Source organism: Otolemur garnettii, unplaced genomic scaffold (genome assembly GCF_000181295.1).
Source record: "Otolemur garnettii isolate 467f Iridium unplaced genomic scaffold, OtoGar3 scaffold00101, whole genome shotgun sequence".
Taxonomy (NCBI): Eukaryota; Metazoa; Chordata; class Mammalia; order Primates; family Galagidae; genus Otolemur; species Otolemur garnettii.
The window spans coordinates 5,400,539-5,417,881 of NW_003852496.1; the positions used below are offsets into that span (position 1 = coordinate 5,400,539).

At 43.0% G+C, this 17,343-nt stretch overlaps 1 protein-coding gene across 3 annotated transcripts in view; it reads left to right on the forward strand.

Annotated features, from left to right (window-relative positions):
* Positions 1-17,343, forward strand: part of NR2C2 (nuclear receptor subfamily 2 group C member 2) — a 110,905-nt gene that overhangs the window by 78,494 nt on the left and 15,068 nt on the right. For all 3 annotated transcript variants that reach the window (XM_023516960.1, XM_023516958.1, XM_023516959.1), the window contains exons 4-10: positions 1,258-1,360; positions 5,614-5,793; positions 8,207-8,354; positions 9,110-9,203; positions 12,286-12,419; positions 13,995-14,172; positions 16,309-16,430. In XM_023516960.1, coding sequence (XP_023372728.1) covers positions 1,258-1,360; positions 5,614-5,793; positions 8,207-8,354; positions 9,110-9,203; positions 12,286-12,419; positions 13,995-14,172; positions 16,309-16,430 — 959 coding nt within the window. The remainder of the gene's footprint in view (positions 1-1,257; positions 1,361-5,613; positions 5,794-8,206; positions 8,355-9,109; positions 9,204-12,285; positions 12,420-13,994; positions 14,173-16,308; positions 16,431-17,343) is intronic.

Here is a 17,343-nt window from a genome sequence, read left to right on the forward strand (position 1 = left end):
GCCTCCCAAGTAGCTGGGACTACAGGCACCTGCCACAACACCTGGCTCTTTTTTGGTTGCAGCTGTCATTGTTATTTGGCAGTCCCTGGCTGGATTCAAAGCCGCCATCTCAGGTGTATGTGGCTTGGTGCCTTAGCCGCTTGAGCCACAGGCACTAAGCCTCAAGTACATTTTTTAATAACAGCTATTTTTCACTTTCTTAGATTGGTATCAGTTACAGTGTCCTCCCACATGGGTAACACTGTCACCTACAAATGACGGGCAGACACAGGTTTCAGAAGTATCCATTCTAGTTGTTTCACCACCACCTCCCTCAGTGGGAGACCTAGTTATTTATAAAGCTTGGTTATTTCTTCTAAACACACTTTTTTGCCTGTGTTCAAATTGTTTGGTGAGAATAGAAAAGCAGGCTGGGTGCTGTGGCTCACACCTATAATCCTAGTACTCTAGGAGGCCAACACGGGTGAATTGCTTGAACTCACGAGTTCGAAACCAGCCAAAGCGAAATCGAGACCCCCATCTGTACTAAAAATAGAAAAACTAAGGCAGGAAGATGGCTTGAGCCTAAAGAGTGGAAGTTGCTGTGAGCTGTGATGGCACAGTTCTTTACCCAGGGTGATAGCTTGAGACTCTGTCTCAAAAAACAAAAATATAATATAAAAGTGGCAGAAGGCTCGGCGCCTATAGCCCATATACACTGGGGCTGGTAGGTTCGAACCTAACCCAGGCCTGCTAAACAACAATAACACCAGTGACAGCTGCAACAAAAAAATAGCCAGGCCTTCTGGCGGGCACCTGTAGTCCCAGCTACTTGGGAGGCTGAGGCAAGAGAATCACTTAACCCCAAGAGTTTGAGGTTGCTGTGAGCTGTGACGCCACGGCACTCTACCCAGGGCAATGTAGTGAGACTCTGTCTCAAAGAAAAAGAAAGAAAAGCAGCAGAAGAACTTTAAATTTTGGAGCGTTTATGTGTGATTCCCCACATGGTCCCCAATCTTAGAAGGCTGTGTTAGACAGGCGAGTGGATCAGTGGAAACCATTACCTGATCCTAGAAACTACCCAGATGAAGGGGTGCAGTCTGGATGAGCAGCAAGGCCATTCTGGGTGTCAGATTAACTTGTCAGCTGGAATTTTCCCAGTTCTGGCCAGAGTTCTCCAGGTTAAAAACCCAAGGTTAGGAATTTATAGTTAAATATTACTTTCCTTAGTGACTTGGTTTTTAATTGGCATCCTGTTTGTTTCCTGATTTCTCTTAGATTGTCACGGATTCTGCTTCTGTGGAGCGTTTGCTGGGGAAGGCAGATGTCCAGCGGCCCCAGGTTGTAGAGTACTGTGTGGTCTGTGGTGATAAAGCCTCTGGTATGTAAACCCAGGGTATACCGGGTGGACATTCGTGAACCAATGGCATAACTGTTGTGGGTGGGATGGGAGTTAATTTAGAAAGAACATTTTCTGTAGGTTTGTAGGTTTCAAGCATGAACTGGGCACAGTGATGTATGTCTTTAGCCCCATAGTTAGTTGGTAGGCTGAGGTGGGAGGATCTCTTGGGCCCAGAAATTCAAGTCCAGCATGGACAATATAGTGAGACCCCATCCCTTAAAAAAATTAATTTTAAACCCATGAATTTCATTTTTCTTTGTCATTAGAGTAGTGATGTAAATATGCAAAGCAGCTTGTCATATTATTAGAATCAGAAGGAAAAGGCAAGAAATTATTCCTGTGTTTTGTAAATTTGGGTTGAGTGCCTAGTGTTTATATGCTACTAAGAAAGTAATAATTTTTTAACTAACATTAGCACAGTGCTTTGCTATTTTATAAGTTGTAATTATTTGGGTAGTCTCACATTCATCCTAACTATAACTATCTCTGTCATCCCCTTATTGTAACCTACAGTTTTGCTGTATTAAAGGAGGAGAAAGCATTGGCTAGAGCTTCAGGTCAGAAAAGGCCCCATAGAGGCAATCACACCTGGGGGTTTTGGTGGTTGAATGTATGTATGTTGTGTGAAGCAGGAGAAGAGCATTTCAGCTAGTGGAGCCAGGGCCCAGGGAGTTTATTATCTTGGGAGACAGCTCATAGACGTCCAAGGTTAGGATGTGGGTAAAGGGAGACCGGAAAAGAGTCTGGCCCAAAAGTTCAGATTTTGGTTCACTAGTACTAAGAAGCCCTGGCAGGTTACTGAGGCGGGCAGGTGAGAATGGAGAAATATTTGATGAGGGAATAATTCCAGAGATGCCAGGGCACAGACCTGAGTTCTATGATGGCTGCTTGGCTACTTTATGCTGTGGTCACAGAATTTATAGGAACTTGGGACACTTTTTAGTGCTGGTTTGGTTTTGTTTGTATTTGTTTTGTTAGGTTTTAAGAAGAGAGATTATGGCTCGGCGCCTATAGCTCAAACGGCTAGGGCACCAGACACATACACCAGAGCTGGCGGGTTGGAATCCAGCCCAGGCCTGCCAAACAACGACAAATACAACAACAAAAAAAAATAGCCAGGCGTTGTGGCAGGTGCCTGTAGTCTCAGCTACTTGAGAGGTTGAGGCAAAAGAATCACTTAAACCCACGAGTTTGAGGTTACTGTGAGCTATGACGCCGCAGCACTCTACCCAAGGCGACAGCTTTAGGCTCTGTATCAAAAAAAATGAAGGAAGATTATACCAAATCTCTTAGGAAAATAGCCCCATGCAATCATCTAAGCATTTAAGATCAGAAGCTCCAGTTTCCCCTCCTGCAGGTAAGACCATTTCTCAGCCAGTGGTGCCTGCCTCTACCCTATTCTTTTTCCTGGTACCCCTGTCCATGCTACCCCTTCCCTGAAGCCCTCATCTACCCCACATAGGCAGATAAACAGTGCTGCCTGTGGTCCTGATTGTCCTTTTCTACAGATCTGTCTAAGCACTCGTTGCATTCTCTTATAATTAATTATTTATAGGTCTGTCTTCCCCATCAGACTATTAGAGCAAAAACCATGTCTTACCCTATCCATCTCTATATTCCCATCTTCTTGCTCAGCAAAGGGAGGAATTCTGCAAACTTTTAAACAAATAAATGAAGGATGAACAAAAAGGCCACAGAATCTGCGTGGCTTCCCTATTTATCAGAGTCTTCTTCTGAGCTTAAAGGCCTAGTCATGGGTTCTCGGTGCCCTTGTCTCCAGGTCCATCTTGGAATAATTCAAAGGGATAGAGAACTCAAGGAAGAACACTGCAAGAAAAACAAAAACAACATATACAGAGGGAATTTTAGCACAACTTTTTTTTTTAAAAGATAGGTTCTTGCTCTGTGTCACCCATGCTGCCTTGCGGTGACATCATCATAGCTCACTGCAACCTCCCAACTCCTCGGCTCAAGCAGTCCTTCTGCCTCACACTCCTAAGTAGCTGATACTACAGATGCACACTACCATGCCTGGTTAATTTTTAAATATTTTTGGAGAAATGGAGGTCTCGCTATACTGCCCACGCTGGTCTCAAACTCTTGGCCTCAAATAATCATCCCACCTCAGCATCCCAAAGCATTAGGATTATAGGCATGAGCCACCATGTCCAGCCTTAGCACAACTTTTCTTAAAAGAACAAAATTGAGATCCTCTAAATGCACACTTGGGAAATGGTTCCACACGTTAGAGCTTAAGACAAGGGGATCTTGTATAGCCACCATAAATGGTAATCCTGTGAAATGTATCCTCCCGAGCAGTGTAGCTATGAACTTGGGTTACACTAATGAGACAGAACCAGAAGAGCATGTCCATGGTCAGTTCCAGCTAGAAACAAATAATGTGTAATGTGTGTGAAAGCACTTTGTGAACTAGGAAAGGTAAACTGAGGTAGGAGGCACTTTACATATCACTGATAATTAGGAGTTAGAGACACTGCAAACTATACAGAGGGTGTTCAGAATACATAGGAAACTTAACAGCAAAAACAAATAACCCAATTTAGAAATGGGCAAAAGACCTTAATAAACATTTCTCAAACAAAGACATTCAGATGTCTAAATACATGAAAAAATGTTTAACATCACTAATCATCATGGAAACCCATATCAAAACCACAATCAGATAGTACCTCACTCCAGTTAGAATGGCTATAATGAAAACAACAGCAGAAGACCAAAAAAAAAAAAAGTTTAAAGAAAAAGAAGACGAATGTTGATGAAGATGTGGAGAAAAGAGAACATTTACACAGTGTTGGTGGAATTGTAAATTATTACACCATGATGGAAGACTGTATGGAGGTTCTTCAAAAAATTAAAAATGGAACTACCATGTGATCCAGTAATCTTACTACTAATTATATGTCCAGAGGAAGTGAATCACTATGTTGAAGACATGTCTGCACTCATATGTTTAATGTGAGTTTAATATGTTTAATGTAACATAATTTAAAATAACTAAGTTAGGGAATCAAATCAAGTATCTAACAGTGATGAATGGACAAAGACAATGAAAATGTGGTATGTATGCAAATAGAATACTATCCCACCATAAAAACAATGAAATCCTGCCATTTGCAACAACACAGATAAACCTGGAGGCCATCACATTAGTGAAATAAGCCAGACACAGACAAATAGCACATAATCTCACTTATATGTGGAATCTAAAAAAAAAAAAGTTGATATAGACTGGAAAAGGGGAAAGGCATATGGAGGAGACTGGTCAACAGGTACTAAGTTACATTAGGTAGTAGGAATAAGTTCCGATATTCTTATTGCAGAGTAGGGTGGCTATAAGTCTTTTGGTAGTACAGATATCTAGAAGAGAGGCTTTTGAATGTTCTCATCACAAAGAAGTGATAAATGCATGAGATGATGGTTATGATTTCATCATTCTACAACATGTATATGTATGGAAATTGTACAATCAAGTGTAATCAATTGTACCCCATAAATATGTACAATTATATACATACTATACAAAATAAATTTAAATACCGTTAGAGACACCAAAATAAATTGGTGTCAAAATTGGGGAAAAACATTGTTGAATAAATGTATTCCTAGGACTATGTTTCTAGAAAACTCTAGGTAGTGAGCCCTGTGGTATCCTTCCTTTGCCTTGGGTCTTCCTATAGTAGTCCCGCTCCCCAATGCTTCTTGTGACCATTCCACCACTTCAGAGGGTGCATAAAGCCCAAGATGTGGATCAGAGAGTGAGTGAGTCCAGGAGGGAGACCCCGTGTGCTAAAACAGTACGTGCACATGTCTGCTGTGTGCCACTCCTGGCAGGACAGGAGCTGAGCAGCTTCACAACCCAGGTCTGTGGGGCTGGGACCAAGAGTAGAGTCAGCCATCATCTGCGAGCTCCTAGTGGCGTTAGATCCTTTGTGTACTACAAGAATTAAGGTCATGCCATATGCCAGCTGTCATGCCACCTGTCTGAACTTCAGTATTTCCATCACAAACTCATAAAGCTGTTTGAAAGAGTATAGAAAAATTATAGGAAGGATGTGGCCATTAGCTTACTGTTCAGGTTACAGTGATCCACATGGCTATAGGCGCCTGACACCGTATGTACCAGTCACTTTGATAAGACTTTCACAGGGCCTGTGACAGATCACCTCTTATGGTGAATCCACAAAATTTTCATGTACTCTTTCTCCTTTCAGGCCGTCACTATGGGGCTGTCAGTTGTGAAGGTTGTAAAGGTTTCTTTAAAAGGAGCGTGAGGAAGAATTTGACTTACAGCTGCCGGAGCAACCAAGACTGCATCATCAATAAGCATCACCGGAACCGTTGTCAGTTTTGCCGGCTGAAAAAATGCCTAGAGATGGGCATGAAAATGGAATGTGAGTAACTATTAAAAACCGCAAGAAGTAACAGAGAAGGGGAGAGTGAGCAAGAGTCTGTTAAAGAAGGCTTTGGGGGCCGGGTGCAGTGGCTCACACCTATAATCCTAGCACTTGGGAGGCCAAGGTGGGTGGATTGCCTGACCTCACAGGTGGGAAACCAGCTTGAGCCCAAGAGTTTGAGGTTGCTGTGAGCTGTGATGGCACGGCACTCTACCAAGGGCAACAAAATGAGACTCTGTCCCCCCCCTCAAAATAAGAAGGTTTCTGTGCCTGGCCTTAAAATACTTCATTTAAAAAACTGTCCACTCAAGCTTCATTTGGGTTTACCTTCTGGGTCACCTAGGTGATTCAGAGCTAACACTGCTGGGGTTGGTGAGTTCTCATGGTGAAAAGCCTTATTCTAGATAAATCAGGAGGCAACACAGTGGAGTGGGGTGAGCACAGACTTTGGAGGAAAGCTGATACCAAACCCAACTCCAGCTCTGATACAGAAGACCTCTGAGGCCTGGGAAAACTTGTAGCCTCTCTCAGCCATAGAATCCTCATCCGTGCATTAGAGCTCTTTCCCTCACTTCCATCTTGCTCCTGAGAATTAAATGAGCCTCCTCTTACTGATTGTTTTCTTAGCCCCTATACATTCCACTGGGGCTAGGCCCTCTGCCAAGGGGTCACTGTATCACTGGGGTTCTGAAGGGTAAGCTATTGCTCCTGGATGTGGGTAACCAGGAAAAGCCTCAAACCCTTCCTCTCAATCCCTGTAGCCAGAATTTGGGGGATTAGGTATTCCTCACTCACAGGGACCAATCAGCTTGAGGTCAGTGCCCTAGCTAGTGGTGAAACACAAAGAGCAGGAAACAAGATAGGCAGCAAAGAGAAATCCACGGGGCACTCAGACCATAGCAGGAAGATAAAGGTTAGCAGAGGGTGGGACACATGCTCCCCCAGACCAGGCTGGTCCTGGGTCCAGGCCTGCAGGCTCTTGCTGAAGTTTCTGGATGGCTCTTTCATCTTCTGCACAGTTCCCTAGGAAGATGGAAAACCGATACATTTCAGTACTGGTGTTTGAATTTCTGGGAACAGGAAACTGCAAAATTCACTGGAACAGATGAAATGTGTTCTTTGAGAAATTAGTAATATCAACCTAATTTCTGCCTAATAGGATGTTTTCATTTCATCCAGTGATATTGCTCTTTCCTCAGAGTGAATAAATACATGGTCTGTCTTGGTGTGGGACTAGCTTATATTGCCAAACTGTGCTTTTTCTCAATAGTGAATTTTTTACTCAGAGCCGTGACTGAAATCTTTTTTCTGTAATCACAGTTTTAGCTGGAAACTCAAGACTTACATGGATTTCAGTTAGCGGGATATCTAAATACTCTTATTTCTTTTAAAAAGTGTTAGTTTTCAAGGCCAGGCTCAGTGGCTAACACTTGTAATCCTAGCACTTTAGGAGGCCAAGGCAGGTGGATCGCCTGAGCTTGAGTTCAAAACTAGCCTGAGCAAGAGCAAGATGCCATTTCTACTAAAAATAGAAAAACTAGCCCAGGTGTCAAGGTAGGTGCTTGTAATCCCAGCTACTGAAGAGGCTGAAGCAAGGGGATCACTTGAGCCCAAGAGACTGAGATTGCTGTGAGCTATGATGAGGCCACATCACTACCCAAGGTGACAAAGTGAGACTCTATCTCAAAAAGAAAAAAAAAAGTCTTCATTTTCTTCAGTTGCTTCTGGCACGTATGCCTGTTTTTTGTTTTCGTTTTAGTTTTTGTTTCAAGACAGGGTCTTGTTCCATTGCCCAGGCTAGAGTGCAGTGGCATCATCAAAGAGGATTGTTTCATCAAAGGATTGATTGAGCTCAAACTCCTGAGCTCCTCCCATCTTGGTCTCCCAAAGTGCTGGGATTACGAGAGTGAGCCACTGCTCCTGACCCTATACCTCTTCTTTTACTGGATCGCTGAAGGGAGACTGTGAAAACTGGTACCCATTAAACACTTGGCTTCTGCCAGGTGTTTCTGCTACAGTTTGTGGCACAGGACAAATCGAGAACCCACTTGAAGATGGGCATTTCTTATCCTAGAGGGAGCCCATTTTGTTAGCTGCAAGAAGTAAAACCCAGAGGACTCACTGGGGGGCTCCACAGCCATGTGGATGCTGTGCAGTGCCCACCATCTTCCCGTTTATTATGCCTTTAGATTTGAAATGACATGGTGTGGCTTTGAATTCTCTCACCTTTAGCTGAAAAGTTCACTGCAAAATCTGAGCTAGACAAATCTAGTGCCAGAGCTTATCATCCTTACAGTGATGTTCTTACTAAGGAAGACTCCTTGCCTTACCATGAGGGATATGGTATTTATAGATATGAATCTTTTCTTTAAACATCAATATTTATATAATTCCTGCTTTATAATTTAAGCTGTACAGAGTGAACGGAAGCCCTTTGATGTGCAACGGGAGAAACCAAGCAACTGTGCTGCTTCAACTGAGAAAATCTATATCCGAAAGGACCTGAGAAGTCCTCTCATAGCCACTCCCACATTTGTGGCAGACAAAGATGGAGCCAGGTTAGTTCCCTGCTGTCACTTAAGTCAGCCTTTGGAGCTGGTCAGAGGAGGCATGAATGCTTCCTGGAAAGGGTGCTGGTGTGACTCCCAGTGCACCTGCCACAGCCTTTTACCTTGTCTTGCCTCATTCCACTCCTTCTGGAGCTGCTCGGTCGTACCTCTAAACAGGCTGGAGGATTCCTGTTTTAAGACAGTGTCAAAGGTTTTCCTGTTTTGGACTCAAATCATGTTTTTCAGTTTAGGCATCATTTATACAGGAAAACGATTATTCTGACATTTAAGATTGTGGGTTTTTTGCAGTAGACTAAAGATTTAAGGTGAATTAAGGTGCCAGATAGTGCCACAGGTTAATTTGTACATTTTTAAATGTAGTCTACTGACCTTATTTTAAAAGGAACAGAAAAGGGAACAAGAAATCTAAAGTGTATCATATGGAGAGCTGGAGTTAATTTTCTGAAGATCAAGTAACTTTTCTTGGCAGACTGACCACAGTCTGCAGTTAGTCTGGAAAGCCCTGGGGATGTGCCGCTGTGTTTCATCCTGTCTGAAGCTATGGACCAACTCTGTGCACATCTCATTGCAGGCGGTGGTGGCGGGGGGTGGGGGGGGATTCAGTCACTCAGTGCTTGAGTCTAATTACAGCTTTTCTACTACTAGGACAGTCTACACATAGGGAAGGGACAGGTTAATGCAGCATGATCATACTGTGCATAAAATGTTGGAAGCTACTCTGGGTTTCTTTATGTTTTTAATAGACAAACGGGTCTTCTTGATCCAGGGATGCTTGTGAACATCCAGCAGCCTTTGATTCGTGAGGATGGTACAGTTCTCCTGGCCACGGATTCCAAGGTGACGTTCCCTACTCACGCTTCCTTTCCTCCTCTATGTTGACAGTGCAGGTTGCTTCCTCCTGGCCCTCAGAGACCACATTGAAAGCATGACCTGCATCTCAGTTTGCTTCTTGTGATAGCTACCCTGGGATTTGTTTGGGAGATGCTGATGGCTTTTCAGAAATCTCAGTCAGGGCTGGCTGGTCAGTTATAACAAGTCAAAGTGTAGACTTCAATTTAGTGGACATTCTGTGTTTCTGTTCTCTATTAAGATTTTCTTTTCTTTATGGACACACACCTTGGCAAATTACTAGCATGGTGAGGAAAGAACTACTTGTCCTTAGATGACCTTTTGCAAAAGCTCCCAGTTCCTTTTTTTTAGGTGATCATCAGTAGGACGTTCAACCAGGAGTCTAGGAATCCTAAAGCTTTACTAGAACAAATCAGCTATAGGGAATTGAACTTGTAGACAGAGAGATTTGTTAGAGGGAGAAACAACTAGCTACTGTGTTTCCCCCAAAATAAGACCTACCCAAAAAATAAGCCCTAGTAGGATTTCTATGCATTTGTTAAATAGAAGCCCTACCCCAGTAATAAGACATAGTGATGGGCCATGCATTTCAACACAGACAGGAAGACATCTCCTGAAAATAAGCCCTAGTGTGTCTTCTTGAGAAAAAATAAATATAAGACAGTGTCTTATTTTTGGGGAAACATGGTAGCTCTGGTGAAGATTACTAAAAAGGATTTTATCCAGGCAAGAGAACCCATTGTTTTGCTCCTCTTGGTGTTCCCATTGTAAACCAAGTAATAAAGAAATAGCAGTGAGCCACAGCTGTAAAGGGGGCAACTCAGTAGCTGAGAGCACTGGCATTGTTGCTGCCCTTAGAGCCAGAGTGGGGCCTGTAGGCTTCCTTCCACCCATTCACATGCTCATCCAAGGGCACAGTTGGTGTTATATGGAGCATTCTTTCTGGGAAAGAGAAGGCAAAATTGAGAGCCTTCGAACTGCCCTGCATTCATTGGTCTTCAGGCTGGACTTTGAGCTTCCTGTCTTTGGGCAATGGTGATATGCAAGATAGAAGCTAATAGATCATGCCTGGTTCACTGCTTATCACCAGCAGACATTCTGGAACAGTGGCTCTGGGATTGTATAGTGGAATATAGAGAAAGTGTAAGCTTGAAAGTGAGACACAAATAACCTTAAAAACTCCTGACCACCAAGGGATTCACAAGCACCCATTCTATTGGGCCATCTGTGCAAAGGAAAAGTACCAAGACCCCCAGAGCCAGCTGGGCCTGGGCTCAGGGTCGAGTACCACTCTTAGTAGCTGGATGTCTCTTTCCCACACCTCACTTTCACCAGTACCTACCACATAGGGTAGTTGGAAAACTAGGATGAGTTAATTTTACAAAGCCCTTGGCACACAGGGAGCACTCAGTAAATGTTCCCTGTTAGAAATTTGTCACTGGATGGAGGAGAATAAGTGCAGAAGCCATGTAGTATTTAAGTAATTGAGGAAAAAAGCTGCAGGATCAGACACATATCCTATTCCATGATTCCCTCCTGTGTGAAGTGGAAATAACAATACCCACCCCAGAGGTTTGTTACATAGAGCACCAAAGGTGGCTATTTTGAGAAGCTGTTTTTTAATTTTACTTTGAGATAAGCTATTACAGAGCTTTCCCCCTGGTTCTCCCAGTGGTTATGCTACACATATCTAGGGTACAATATTACAACCAGGACATTGACTCTGGTACAAACTGTGTGTATTTTCTGTGCCATTTTTTGTTTTTCACTCTTTACAACCATATATATATCCTTCAACATATCTTTCTATCATGATGAGTTAAATCTAACAGCAGCTGTACGATATTCTGTGGATCTATTGTGATGCATTACTCATTGCTCTGTTTATGACCTCTTTTCTGATTTTTTACTTTTATAATCAAGACACAATAGACATTTGTGTAACCACGTCTTGGGTTATTTGAGTATATCTCTGGCTTTTTAAAATTGAAGTATAATTCACATAGCATAAAATTTGTCTTTTTACTATATAATTTAGTGGGTTTTAGCATATTCACGAGGTTGTACAGCCATCACTCTTATCTTAGAATATTTTCATCACCTCAAAAGAAACTCTGAACCCTATTATGTAGTCATTCCCGTCTTCCCAAATCCTGCCAATCACCAATCCACTTTAGGATTGTCGGGTTTTGCCAGTTCCATACTTTTCATATAAAGGAAATCATATAATATGTGATCTTTTGTGACTGGCTTTTTTTACTTAGTATAATATTTTCAAAGTTTCTATGTTGAGCATATCCCAGTACTTCATTACATTTTATTGCCAAATAATATTCCATTTATCTGTTTATCAATTGATTTGATTTCTTTCCGTGTTAAGAATGGAATTGCTGGTCATGTGGTAATGCTTATATTTATACTTTTGAGGAACTGCCAAACCATTTTTCCAAGTAGCTACTTTACAATAGCACCAGCTCCATATCTTTGCCAACACATCATTGTCCATCATTGTAGCCATTTTAGTACATGTGACATGCTGTCTCATTGTGGTTTTGATTTATACTTCCAGTAGTGTTGAGCATTTTTTCATGTGCTTATTGGCCATTTGTATATCTTCTGTGGAGAAATGTCTATTCAGATTCTTGTTCCATTTTTAAATTGGGTTTTTTTGATTTTTTTTTCATTTATTGTTGAGTTGTTAATGTCCTTTAGATATTCTGGCTACTAATCCATTCTCAGATATATGATTTCCAGGTATTTTCTCTCATTCTTTGGGTTAGCTTTTTGGGTTTTTTTTGTTTTATGGGTGGTATTTTCACTTTTGACAATTTCTTTTGAAGCACAAGTTTTAATTTTAGTGAAGTCCAATTTCTCTGTTTTTGTTCTATCGTTTTATCTCATGTGTAGACTTAAGGTGCAGAACTATTTCATGCCTGGGAAGTTCTCCCTCGTGTTGCCCCTTTGTAGTCACCTTCCCTGGAGGCTGTTTTTCAACCAGCATTATATACTAATTGACCTAAGAGTCATTTGCATATGTTCATTTTTAACGTTACTGATTTTTGTTTAATAGGCTGAAACAAGCCAAGGAGCTCTGGGAACACTGGCAAATGTAGTGACTTCCCTTGCCAACCTAAGTGAATCCTTGAACAATGGTGACACCTCAGAAATCCAGCCAGAGGATCAGTCTGCAAGTGAGATCACTCGGTACGAGCCCACAAGGGTAGAGACCCCCTCCTGACCTGCACAAATAGTCACAGTACTGTGAAGGTGGATGGCAGCATTTTAGTACCTATGCTATCTTTAATCAAGCATTTTAAATGGTCAAAATGACCCTGTACCTGTGTCTTATTTGAAATTTTAACTATGGGAACATAGACCCACTTATACAGGGTGGCCATAGTAACTATTTTAAATTGCACATGAACTTTATGGACATCCTGTATTATATGGCATATAACAATCAAAACTGTTTTCCATTCCAAACCATGAAAAAGGAAATTGAGTAACTCAGTGGAAGCAGTGAACAGATGTTATTTGTATTAATCACTATTTAACTCACCTACATATTAACAGTTTAAACCCTTTCCTATTTCTCTTTCACCCTGTTTTCTCATGTATATTTTTCTAAGTAATACATTTAAAGCATAAAGTAGGGTAGTTAGATTGATATTAGCTGACAGTTTTAGCTGGACCTAGATGTCAGTAACTGCTGCTGAGGTATTTTTTTCTCCTCCTCATAGTTCTTGCACTTTGTTCCTTCCATTCTTGCCTGTCTTGCCAGACCAGTCGGGTGCAAAGGTGGTGACCACACAAATGTGCTGGTCCTCATGTTCACTTGTGGTCTGATAACAATTAAGATCTAGGTCCACACGAGGCCCAGCGGCTCATACCTACAATCCTAGCACTCTGGGAGGCCGAGGCAGGTGGATCGCCTGAGCTCAAGAGTTGGAGACCATCCTGAGCAACAGTGAGACCCTGTCTCTACTAAAAATAGAAGAACTAGCAGGGGTGCTTGTAGTCCTAGCTACTTGGGAGGCTGAGGCAAGAGGATTGCTTGATCCCAGGAGTTGGAGGTTGCTGTGAGCTGTGGTGCCACAACACTCTACCAAGGGTGACAGAGTGAGACTCTGTCACAAAAAAATTAAAAATGAGGCTTGGCGCCCATGCACATTGGTTACAGCGCCAGCCACAAACACTGAGGGTGGCGGGTTCAATCCCTGGCCCAGGCCAACTAAATAACAATGACAACTGCAGCAAAAAATAGCCAGGCATTGTGCAGGCGCCTGTGTCCCAGCTACTTGGGGGCTGAGGCAATCTCTTGTTTTAGCCCAAGAGTTTGAGGTTGCTGTGAACTGTGATGCCACAGCACTCTACCATGAGGGCGACATAGTGAGACTCTGTCTCCAAAAAAAAAAAAAAAAGATCTTGGTCCAGTGTAAAAAGGATTGGATTAGAATTAGGTAGAATCCTAGTTCCATCACTTACTATAGGTGGTGATCTTGTTAAAGTTATTTGATATCTGTAAGCCTTAGCATTCATATCTGTAAAATGGCAACAGTTTCTACTTTTGGAAGGTAGTTGTGAAAAATAGAAATATCTGTAGCCCAGTGGCTAAGATGATGTATAGACAATACATAGAAGCCTTCATTGTTACCCATTCTTTCCTCAGCAGTTGGAATTTAATTATCTTTTCCCCAATGCATTGTTTTTCAGCTACAGCTCTGTTCCCCCTACAAGCTGTAGGTCCACAATGGTTGCTTGCTTTATTTCTGCTCACAGGGCTTTTGATACCTTAGCTAAAGCACTTAATACCACAGACAGCTCCTCGTCTCCAAGCCTGGCAGATGGGATAGACAGCAGTGGAGGAGGGAGCATCCACGTCATCAGCAGAGACCAGTCGACACCCATCATTGAGGTTGAGGGTCCCCTCCTTTCAGACACACATGTCACCTTTAAGGTGAGTGGATTCAGCCTAACTACCTGCTGTCAGCCTCCCCAGCCTATTTGGTTCTGTACCAAAGCTGATCTTCGGTTTTGAAAATCAAACCTTGGAGTGAACTCATTTTCACATTGTGTCAGTTGATATCATGACTTCAAGTAAGATTTTATATTCCAGAATATCTCATATCCCATTATGAAGCATTTTTCTCATCTTTTGTTCACAATGCCATTTGTTTCTGAAGGCCATCCTAAAGTGGGTGTGGCTTGTCATTGCCAGTGCACGCAGACTTGGTACTAACCAGTGAGGGCTGCTGCTCTGCCTCTGACTTCCTGAGACAAGTTGGGTTCCCCACAGGCTCAGACAGGCACCCTTGTCTCTCCTCTCTATGTTATAGAAGCTTTCACATAAAATCTTTAATAAGGAGGTATCTAGCCATAGTTCCCAACCATTAATCCTGACCTTTTTGCCTCCTACACCAGTGTTTTTCAACCTTTTTTATCTCACAGCACACTTGAACCTATAGCACACTTAAATTATGTGGATCATAAAAAGAGTGAAAACAGAATATACTTACTGTGCTTTGAATTTCTTTCAAAAATGATTTAATTATAGCAGCGCCTGTAGCTCAGTGGGTAGGGCGCCAGCCACACACACCCAAGCTGGCAGGTTTGAACCAGGCCCAGGCCAACTAAATAACAATGACAATTACAACAACAACCAAAAAAATAGCCCAGCATTGTGGCAGGCATCTGTAGTCCCAACTACTTGGGAGGCTGATGCAAGAGAATTGCTTAAGCCCAAGAGTTTAAGGTTGCTGTGAGCTATGATGCCACAGCAGTCTACCCAGGGCGACAGCTTGAGACTCTGTCTAAAAAAATTAAAAATAATAATAATTTAATTAATGATCTTTAAAATTTTTTGCAGTACACCTAAGATTTTTCATGGCACACCAGTTGAAAATCACTGCCCTATAGCCACAAAAAAGAGATCTTAGCTATCCTTAAAGAATGCCGTTAGGTCCTAATAGGTCTTCCTTATGCTCTCCTTCACTGGCCTTGGTTTTCCCACAGGACATTGCCAGAGCACCTGAATGAAGTCCTTTCGGTCTCCAGGTCTCCAGACTGAGTCTTCCTGTTCTCCCACTATTTTTTTCCAGAGAGATCTGGCCAGTCCCTGCATATAGTTGCTATAGGGTACCCAGGTCACAGGTCACCACTGGGGTTCCAGCATCAAAGATATTGGAGCACCTTCTAGGCAGTGGGCCCAACATTTTATTGTGTGAACTGCTTGTCTCTCACTCACTGTTACCTTAAGGCAGTGGTTCTCAAACTGTGGGTCGTGACCCCTTTTTTTTTTTTTTTTTTTTTTTGAGACAGAGCCTCAAGCTGTCCCCCTGGGTAGAGTGCCATGGCATTACAGCTCACAGCAACCTCCAACTCCTGGGCTCAAGCGAGTCTCCTGCCTCCGCCTCCCAAGTAGCTGGGACCACAGGCGCCCGCCACAACGCCTGGCTATTTTTTGGTTGCAGCCGTCATTGTTGTTTGGCGGGTCCGGGCTGGGGATTCGAACCCGCCACCTTAGGTGTACGTGGCTGGCGCCTTAGCCGGTTGAGCTATAGGCGCCGAGCCCTCGTGACCCCTTTTTAACAATGAAAATACATTGAAGCATTAGAAAGGTTGAGAACCACTGCCTTGGAGCCCATCTGCCAAGATGCCTGCTGCCCCATGAAGTAGACTTCTATTTGCTTGATTCAGTTTAAACTTTAGCCTGTCACTCGAAGTGGAATTGCCATAGAACAAATAACAATTTAGCTAAGGCAAGAGTTGAAAATTATCTGTTTAGTTTTATTTATTTTTTAAGTTACATATGACCAGAGAGAAGTATATTCTTTTGGGGGTAAGCCAGAAAGGCCCCCCTCAGACTTAATGACTACATTCCAAGGGCTGTTAGGCTCACTTTGTTCTGAGCAAAGAAACATAGAGTGTTGGTGCAGGCTCCACTGCAGGGGACACATACTTCACTACAGAGCTTCAAACTCAGAGACAGTGACTCTAGCTGCCACTGGTTTTGAAACATGAGACGGATGCATGACAGACAAAGCCATGCGCTGTCCTTCCTTCACTTCTGTGCTGAATGCCTCCTCTTTTCCAGCTGACGATGCCCAGCCCGATGCCAGAGTATCTCAACGTGCACTACATCTGCGAGTCTGCATCCCGATTGCTCTTCCTCTCCATGCACTGGGCCAGGTCAATCCCAGCCTTTCAAGCCCTTGGGTAAGTGGCCTCTTTTCTTCTCTGCTTTTAACCTTGGGCACAGGCTTCCCCTCTCTAGAAATGGCCTGGAAAATCTCTTAAGGGCCCTTCCGGTTTAATTATTCCTGTGACCTCAGCCAAGGGGCCCTGGGTTTCTTATTAAATATAGTTAGAGGGGCGGTACCTGTGGCTCAGTGAGTAGGGCGCTGGCCCCATATACCAAGGGTGGTGGGTTCAAACCCGACCCTGGCCAAACTGCAACAAAAAAATAGCTGGGAGTTGTGGTGGGTGCCTGTAGTCCCAGCTACTTGGGAAGCTGAGGCAAGAGAATCATCCTAGCCCAAGAGCTGGAGGTTGCTGTGAACTGTGACACCATGGCAGTCTACTAAGGGTGACAAAGTGAGTCTCTGTCTCTAAAAAAAAAAAAAAAAAAACAAATAAATATAGTTAGAAGACTGGTAGCAGGAACCACGGTTGCCAGTTCTGCAGTGTTCTTCAAACCGTTATGGAGCCTTCTATCTGTGCTAAGACTTGATGCTAAGAGCTGGAGATAGAGTGGAGTAGAAGGCAAGAGTGGCCCCTGGTCCTGTGCTATGCACAGGGTGACGCAGAGGATGAAGCCAAGGCCTTATCTTGTCCTGGGCCTAGATAAGATGAGCATGAATCAGCTGCTGCCTCCAGTATGGGGCACTGATTCACATCCTGATAGAAGCACCTTACCTCAGTGCCAACTAGCACACTGAGTGGCACGGACCCTGGTGTCATCTTTGCAGGGGCCCCTTTTTTATGGAATATCACTAGTGTATTTCTCCCCTAAATCCCAGCAGCAGCTCTACTTTTGTACCAAGTGCTTTGTGTAGTGCAAACTGCCATTATATCCATCAGTTGGTTCACAGTCTCATCCAAAGGTAAGTAGCCACATAAAAATGAAAAT